We start from the raw sequence: 9,344 nt of genomic DNA, 5'->3' as shown, positions 1-9,344 counted from the left end.
ACCAGCAGCTTTTAAAACAATCACTTACAGAGTATGAATTAGGTGCTGAAGACCGTTCCAATCAAATGGAATGAAGTAGTTCAATTACAACAAAAGACAAGTTTGGGGAAAAATTAAGAGTTTCTACAAATAACAATAACAAGAAAATGTTCAACATTTTCAGTCGTTTAAGGAACAAAACCCAAAATGCATCAGAAAACCATTATAATCCTGTGAGAATGAGTACCACCAACACAATAACAGGGCCTGGCAGAGGAGTGCAGAAAAGGAAAACAAATTCTTAGATTGTGAGAGAGTAGATTAACTCACAAAATATGGGTATCAGTGTTGAATCTTCCAAATAAATAACACTAAAGCAAAACTAACATGTGATTCAGCAGTATTACTTGGGTTTACATATTTTTAAAAAGTTCTTATAGAGCATAAAATAAAGTTGCATGAAAATCCATATATTTCTCACTACTTCTAATATTCAAGATAATCAACCTAGCATCTTACCAGTGAATGAATGGATTAAGAAAATATAGCACATATATGAACTGGAATAATAATCTGTAAAAATGAACAATGACATCATGTTTTTAGAATGAGTAAAAGTGTATACAATTATATTGAGAAAAATATAGACATTCTAAAAGAAAAAAATTGGCATAGTGGTTTCAAATACAGAAGTAGAAAAAATAATTTATATAAATGTGTAATTATTATGTCAGAGGAAGGAGAAAGGGAAGGTAAAATACATGGGGAAGTTAGGAGAATGTAGGAGGAGTTGGTCTCAAGTGGCACATGCATATCTGAATATCAGATACTCTTTCTAAGTCATTATGTGATAAGGAGGCATTGTAGTTAGGCAGAATGAAATAATGCTTCTATTAAGTAAATCAACATGAAGTAATTAATCCTTTTTATGATTCAAATAGAGTCAAACCTGAACACAACAGAATGAACTGAAGATCAATGAATAAAAATAAAGGAATATGAGCATATCAGGGAGGCAACAGAGTACATTTCAGAAAAACAGACACATGAATACCATTAATCGGATTGTGCTTTATTCAGGAAATGAAACCACAGTGACAACACAACAGCTAAGAGGAATGGCAGTTATGAAAAACATCTTCTGAGTGCACAGTATAGATAGCAGCTGTTATTCTCTCTGAGAATTGGGACTATGAACAGCTGAGAACATATTATCAGAAGCTCATTTGAGAGAAAAGCAGAAGAACCTCAGGGAAATGCCTTCCCTATAAGATGTCATCACAGGTACATGGAGGATGAAAGGTGGAGAAGATTCCTCTTCATCCATGACTGGCTTTGCAGGGAAGATGGAGTTGTTGCTTTGGAAGTACATGAGATATATTCTCCTCTCTTCCCCTGTCCTGATGACTGTTGAAGGCTTCACTTGCTCTTAGGTGGACACTTCTGTTGGCAGGGTGGAGGAGGTTGCACAGGAGGGCATTTCTGCTGGTATGAGGGAGGGGGACATGGCTCAGGACAAGGCTCAGGGCACTTTGGAGGAGGACAAGGCTCAGGGCACTTTGGAGGAGGACAAGGCTCAGGGCACTTTGGAGGAGGACATGGCTCAGGGCACTTTGGGGGTGGGCACACAGGAGGAGGCTGGCAGGGCTGCTTGCACTGCTGCTGCTGGTAAGACATAGTGCTGGAGTCTCAGGATCTGAAAGAGATGGCATGAGAGTGTTCAGGGGTGATAAATTCAGAAAAGTTAGATGGAGCTATGGAGCTTGAAGTCAATTTGACCCTCTGAACTTCAACATTACTTCCCAATTCCTATTTTAAAGCTGGTTGGCTTTTCCCTTTCCTGTCAGCACACTGTTGCAGCAGCCTTAGGAAATGCTACTGTGTTTCAGGTCTTTTCTCAAGAGAAAGTATTTTGTTCAAAGTAAACAGGTAATACTGTTTACAGAAGGAAAAACCTTCAAGACAGGCAGTCTCAAGTGCTGGTGCCTGAGAAATAATAATGTCACTCTCTGTCCTCGTTATTATATTTACAATTCCAGCAGGTTGTCTGAAGCTGAACAGTAAAGGACAGCTCAAATAAGTCTCAGGTTCCAATACCTACTAATATATATAGTCTTTCAAAGAAGACCAAACAATGCACATGAAAGGTAAATATCCTGTCTTCTACAGGTTGTTAAATGTAAGGATTAGCCAGTTATCACTCTTGACTGTTGTATCCATTCCTTGTTTCTGACTGGTAGGTAAGTATCATTCATGTCATGGTCAAAACTGAACTTAAGACACTTATTCCCTCAAAACTGAATACTGTCCACAGGAAGAACAAGACAGAGCAACTCAAGACACTCACCAGCTTCTCCAAAGTTGTCTAGGACTTGAGTACCAGGAGTCTGCAGTCTCACAGTCAAAGACCAATTTATAGAACTAGCTGGCCAATCTAGTGGGAGCAGAGCTGACTGATAGTGGGCAGGTCCCAAAATTTCCAAGGCAAAATGCAAATCCATGCATGACTGGCTTGACTGGTACTCTACCTAATGGGAAATATCCTGTTCCTGGACATCATCACTGTTGAGATCTGTGACTCAGTGGGCACTTCCCTGTCTTAAGTTTCAGTAAGATCTCACTGGTTGCCTAAGTTCTTTTTGTGATTGTAGCCAATGATTTTTCTCTCTTATGTCCTGTATTATATGTTTTATTTGTTTTGCTTAAGCTTGTTAATATTCTTATGTTGCCTTGTCCTGTTTATATTCCACTTTTCTCAGTATAATTTGCTTATGGGCTGAGAGAAAAATGTATTAATGATTTTATCTCTGGTTTCAACTTATCCTTTGACAATCCTGTGCATTGAGTTAGTTCACATGTCCTTTCTAACAATGTTGATTTTTGTGAATATTGGAAAATAGTATATGTCTTTCATTGCGGAGGCTAGTAGCCTTAGGTCTTATCCTGACACTCTTCAGGACTGCATGCCAAATGACATATTTGGGTTATATATTAGAACTCACCTCTAAAGGTGACCACAAGACTACTTATCATAATAGTACCAGAACTAAAATTGCACCTGTCCTGAACATATTCTTTCTTATGTGGCTAACACATAGAAAGACACACACACACACACACACACTCAAACATGGGGTAGGCAGTGACAGGAGCAGAGATAGACAAACACTGAGACACATACACAGAATAACCATCAGTCTTATTGGTCAACATCCCATGTAGATACATGAATCACTTCCTGTTGTTCTGAGGCTTTAATTAATTACTTTCATATTAAAACTGACAAAATGAATTAAAACATTATTGTTTTGCAATTTTAATTCATTTATTACATACTATTAGAAAAAACATTTTTGATTGAACAAAAATTTGAATCAATATCAGGTAAATATACATGGTTTCATAAGAATAAGTCTTTAGCATATTCCACTGTCATCCATATATAATCTTTCAGAACAACACACAAAAGAGCTACAACAAAAAATTCTTCAGATTTAAAATGTGAAATGTATCTCATTGGCATATCAAAAACATACAGGATAAGCTATAAAACAAGTGTAAATTGCATGGTCTTATTAGGAGATAATTTCCCTACAACAGATCATAATTTATCACAGAAAGTATTCTTAACAAAAGTAAAATTTGATACTTTTTTATGCTTTATCAAATAATAATAAATAGAAATAAACAGGAAAAAGTATACTTTAAAGTTCTACAAATCTATGGAAATTGAATAATATTCTTTGATTATTAGAAAATCAAAGTAATGTATAAAGCTTTAAGTTTCTAGAAATGAACCTATCAAAACAAAGGACATACAGCAAAAGCAGTATATTTATAAAAATATAAATTTAACTAGAAAATTTATTTTTTACTTGAGAATAAAATATTTCTATTTTATATAAGATTTTTCCAGAATAGGAGTTGAAAATGCTTCTCATTTCATGAGGTTAATATAACTTTGATGCCACAGATTCCTGTAACTCAGATACTAAAATAGTGTGGAAATCTTGATCAATTATAGAAAATAATTCTAGAAATATATGATTGAGTAGCACATCATAAAAAAGAAGGGCTTTTCTTGTTTAATTTTAATTTATTATTTTTGGCTTTTTCAGTTTACAACCTGCTCAGTGCCCCCCTCCTGACCACTCCCTTCCACAATCCTTCACTCCTCCTACCTCCTCATTTCCCTGTATGGGAAAACCTCTCCTGGTTATCCCCACTCACCCTGGCACTTCAAGTTCCTGTGAGGCTAGGCACTTCCTCTCCTATTGATGCCTCTCTCAGGCAAGGCATGCCAGCTACAAGAACAAATCCTATCTACAGGCAACAGCTTTGGGAATATGTTTTTAAACACGTTTTTTTAATATAAATGTCTGTTGAAGACAGTTTCAAGAGGTCAGATAAATTTAAGGAGGGTATGGAGTAGACAATTAATCTCTCAGCAAACTTATTGTTGAAGGAGCAAACTTTAATTTTTTGTTTCCCAGAGAAAACTCTCTGGGGCCAGAGAAAAGAGAGAGGTTAACACACACACACACAAAACACGCATACACCATGTATGATGCCAGGTTCCACAAACTCCAAAAGTTTATTTCTTCTCCAATAGATTATATATTCCAGCAAAATCTTTCAAACAATATAAAAATAACAATGTGATTATATTCTATTTTTATTTCTGTGAATAATTACCATAAGTAAAAGAAAACACTATCCTAATACCATTACATGATTAAACATTTTGTGTAATACAAGGAAAAGACAAACTATTTCCAAGAACCCATTTACAATCATACCTAAGCAACTTATTATAAATTAACAAAGTGTAAGTTAGCAACATATTATTCACAGCAAGTCTCTCTTACTGGTAGGCTGCACATTATAGTTACAAAGAAAGAATCAATCATCTTGTTATTTATCTTAAAATGCAATCTTATAGAAATCCTTAAGAGAGTAATAAATCTAAACATATACACATCTTCTACTTTAAAACATATTCTTCTACTTTAAAACTTCAGAGAGTACACCAACTCACAAACAACTTTCTATTAAGTCATATCAGAAAACTGAGGGCAAAAATGGGTACAAAAAGTTATTCATCACCTGATCACCAGCACAACCTTGGCAAAAGGCACATCAACTAGTAGTTGTTGGGTTGCCATTGTTCTTGTTCCATGACCTGAAAAAAACTACCTTCTTCAATTATGAGAGTCTACCTTTATGAACTTTAAATGGCTTTCCAGGATTTCCTACATCAAAGTCACCAAGAAAAACATCTTAACCTAATTTTACTAACAATTTACATCTCTAAACTTTTTATAAGAGTGATAGTTAAATCATAAATCTGCTCCAGCAACAATGATTGAAAAAGACCAATCACTAATATGTGTCAATCACACTGCCCATTGAGGGGCTGGAAACCCCCTAAAGTATTCATACAACTCACAGATTAGGAGGGTGATGATGGCCATGAAAGCAACAAACAAAGGAAAAATCTACAACAGCTTGAAGTCCTCAAGACACTTGTGGTAGTGCTAAACAGTGGGCAGTTTTCCATGAGTTTTAAAACTGTTTTGTTGTTTGTTTTGTATGCCCCCCCCAACAAATACCTATAATATCCAATGCAGGATTAATATCTAAAATACACAGATAACTCAAAGTAATGAAAGCAAAAGGAGAGGAGCCAGAGGGACAAAGAAAGGGGTGGGGAGAGAGAAAAAAGGAAGAGAAAGATAGAAAAAAATATGAAAGTTATACAGATAAAAAGAATAAAGAAATGCAGGAAAGAAGGAAAGAAGGAAAGAAGGAAAGAAAGAAAAGAAAGAAAGAAAGAAAGAAAGAAAGAAAGAAAGAAAGAAGGAAGGAAGAAAGAAAGGAAGGAAGGAAGGAAGAAAGAAAATGAAAGTGGCAACACAGATGGTTAAATGGTTAATAGTATTTATCTTCTCTCAGTGGACCCAAGTTCTCTTGCCTACATGCACATGCACCAGATCACAAATCCCTGTACCTCCACGCCCACAGAAAGAGGATTCTTCTGGCATCCTAAGCATTGTACTCATGTGCCTAAACCCATACACAGACACATACAGGTACACATAATTAATGGGATAAAGAGGAGGTGACTCCTGTGGGGAAAGTGGTAGAGAGGTCAATACAGAAACAGTGGAGAGACAAGGACAAATAACATAAAGATGGTTAGATTAAAACCTCAAGAAATCATATTAATTTATATCTATATAAAAATTACTAAATTAAATTTATCATACACAAAGAGCACAGGTACTTATAGCTGGATTGGCACTAAGCACTTCTCTGCAATCTACCTTTCATGGTTTCAGAAAATACTCTATATTCTGCCAATGGAGGGAAGCAATTCAACATTCCCACACACATACACAACCTAGGAACCACAAAGATCAGAAGTATGACAATACATACATAAAGATACCCTAATTGCCATTAACATGTTGGGGACAATCCAAAACTGTCATCACTGCTTACCACAGAGAACAGTGATGTGCCTGAGTGACTCTGCTTTCAGGCTGGCTTCCTGGGTGTTGGTGTCACAAGTCAAAACCTCGAGAACAAATTAAAACCTACAGGAAACACAAAGAGATATAGAGTGGCACACATTGGCAAACACAGAAATCTCATTTTAATAGGTAAAATAAATACAAATGTGTAACCACAGTATATAAGCAAAAGACCCGTAGGTTAACAGAAGAAAAAATTGTACAATTTCATTGAATTCTGTTTGTGTTGGACATCTCCAGCTGGCCATGTGTCCTGGACTTGAATATTTTGTATACCCACTATAATTCTTGGGAAAATGTTTTGCAAATGATTGTTAATTGAAAATAGTTTATGGATTAAGTTTCTGGGTTTTTATTTGACTCTCAGCACTGAGATGCCATCAAGCCTAGACCTGTCTAGGTTCTGTGCATACTGTCTCAGTCTCTGCAAGTTCATGTGTTCACTAGTCTTGTGCTTAGAAGGGTAATGACTTCAACATACACAAGAGTCTAAATGCTGTGGTAATGAATGGAAAAGTAGGTGACATTGGCATAAATGCCCAGCAGTTGGGATGTAGAGTCTGAAGAGTCCACCTCCAATACTTAGATAGCTCCCCCAATGGAGCGATGGAAATGCCAACACACCTTTAAAAGTTTCCACCATGGTGTGTTCTTATCTGGAAAATGTTCAGGGAAAAGAATGGAGCAGAGACTAAAAGAATAGCCAACCACTGATCTGCCCAACTTGTCATCCATCCCATGGGCAGGCACCAAACCCTGACACTATTATTGATGCTATGTTATGTATGTACATGGGAGCCAAGCATGGCTGTTCTCAGAGAGACTCTACCAGCAGTTGACTGAAACAGATGCAGATACTCACATATGAGCATTGGACTAAAGTTTGAGACCCCTATGGAGGTGTTGGAGGAAGGATTGAAGTAACTGAAGTTGATGGTAACCCCATAGGAGTACCAATAGTGTTAACTGACCTGGAACCCTGGGAGCTCCCAGAGACTGAGGCACCAACCAAGGAACAAGCATTGGCTGGTCAGAGGCCCCAAGTGCCTATGGACCAGAGTATTGCTTTTGTCTTGCCTTGGTTGGGGAGGATACTCTTAATCCTGTAGGGACTTGGTGCCCCAAGGAGAGTGTATGCTAGGGAGATGAACACATTCAGAAGCTAGGAAAAAGGGCCTAGAGAGGGGGAGGAATTCTACTAGGGTGAGACTGGGAAGTGTCAGCATTAGGGATGATTAGGGATGTAAATAAATAAAATAATGAGTAATATTTTTGAAAAGAAGAAAAAAGAAAGGAGGAAGGAAAGAAAGAAGGAAGGAAGGAAGGAAGGAAGGAAGGAAGGAAGGAAGGAAGGAAGGAAGGGAGGGAGGGAGGGAGGAAGAGAAAAATATTGTAATGTACCTGGCATATAATAATAATAGACTTTGATATGTAGAAAAATATAGCCAGTATATCCTGATATTTGGTTATATATCAACAATAGCTCTTTGTGGATAATGAGTTATTCTTTAATAAAATGTAGAAATAGTTAATGGCAACATCAAAACATTTATGTTGCATGAAAAATTAAATAATATTTTGATTAACTAAAAGTATATTAAAACATTTTAATCAAATATTTTGTTAAGGATCAATTACTTAAATTCAAAACAAGTATAAAAAGCATAAAATAAAAAGTAGAGTACAGTAATCCCCTGCTGGTAGTCTTGAGGTGAGCTTGTATACCTCCTAAAGATATTATTGACTAACCCATGTCTTGGGAAACAAAACACAAACTTCTACTAACGGCTTTCACAACAGAGGATTTTCTGCACTTTATGTAAGTCTATACCTTGATAAAGAAGTGGACATGCTGCTTTGCAGTTCCCTACAATATTTTTGTCACAAGGAGGAATCTGAGAGATTGAATGAATTCTTTTCACTTTGGTATTCTAATTTTTTTCTATGTTGGCAAGACTCCTGGCATTCACCACATTCTTTATCAGACAGATATGCTGGAATGTTACTAAAAAATCATGGAAGAAATAAACAGAACCCTAAAAATTATGGAGACTCACACCTGTCCTCAAGGGACTTGTAATTGAACAGAAAATCCTGGTAGTTGCAGGGAAAATGTGTTTTAATCTTTATTTATTACAAGATAACAGCCATTATTTGTATTTGTATTCTCATTTCAGTCTATAGAAAAGACTCAGTTAGTAACCTTCCATAACCAGTGCGTTCAATACTTAAAAAAATATCTGCATATGTGCGGTAATTTCCAAATCTAAATTAACATGAAAACTACAAACATATCCACATGTGCAACCAAATTTATTTATTTATGCATTTATATATGTATGTATGTATGTATGTATGTATGAATGTATGTATGTATGTATACTTTCACTATCTTCAGATGCTCCAGAAGAGAGAATCAGATGTCTTTACAGATGATTGTGAGCCATCTTGTGGTTGCTGGGAATTGAACGCAGGACCTCTGGAGAAGCACTCAGTGCTCTTAAATTCTGAGCCATATCTTCAGCCTGCAGAGTAAAGATTAAAGTGTCCACATAACTAAGGCACAATGAGAGGATGCTTCTTTTTAAAAATAGTTTTATTACTTCATTTATTTACATTTCAATTATTGGTTCCCTGTTCCTGCAAATCCCCATCCCATCACCCTCCCCTTTGCCTTTAAGAAGCAAATCTCCTGCCTCACCCATCTAGCACCCTGCCTATGTTGTGGCATCAAGCCTCCACCTGGCCAAGGGCCCCCCGTCTCATTGATGCCAAAGAAATCTTCTGCTACTTATGGAACTGGAGCCATGAACCATCAATGTATACTCC

The 9,344-nt window shown here is 36.5% G+C and overlaps 1 protein-coding gene across 1 annotated transcript; it reads right to left on the bottom strand.

The window, feature by feature from the left end:
- Positions 1–1,038: 1,038 nt before the first annotated feature.
- LOC117707924 (uncharacterized) lies at positions 1,039–2,391 on the bottom strand. The gene is made up of 2 exons (XM_076932089.1): positions 2,327–2,391; positions 1,039–1,675 (listed from the first exon to the last, which is right to left on the bottom strand). The coding sequence occupies exon 2, from the start codon at positions 1,654–1,656 to the stop codon at positions 1,399–1,401; it is 258 nt and encodes an 85-aa protein (XP_076788204.1). The 5' UTR covers positions 1,657–1,675; positions 2,327–2,391; the 3' UTR covers positions 1,039–1,398.
- Between the last annotated feature and the right edge of the window lie 6,953 nt (positions 2,392–9,344).

The sequence above is a fragment of the Arvicanthis niloticus genome, chromosome 4 (genome assembly GCF_011762505.2).
Source record: "Arvicanthis niloticus isolate mArvNil1 chromosome 4, mArvNil1.pat.X, whole genome shotgun sequence".
NCBI lineage: Eukaryota > Metazoa > Chordata > Mammalia > Rodentia > Muridae > Arvicanthis > Arvicanthis niloticus.
This window is presented reverse-complemented; position numbering and strand designations above follow the sequence as displayed.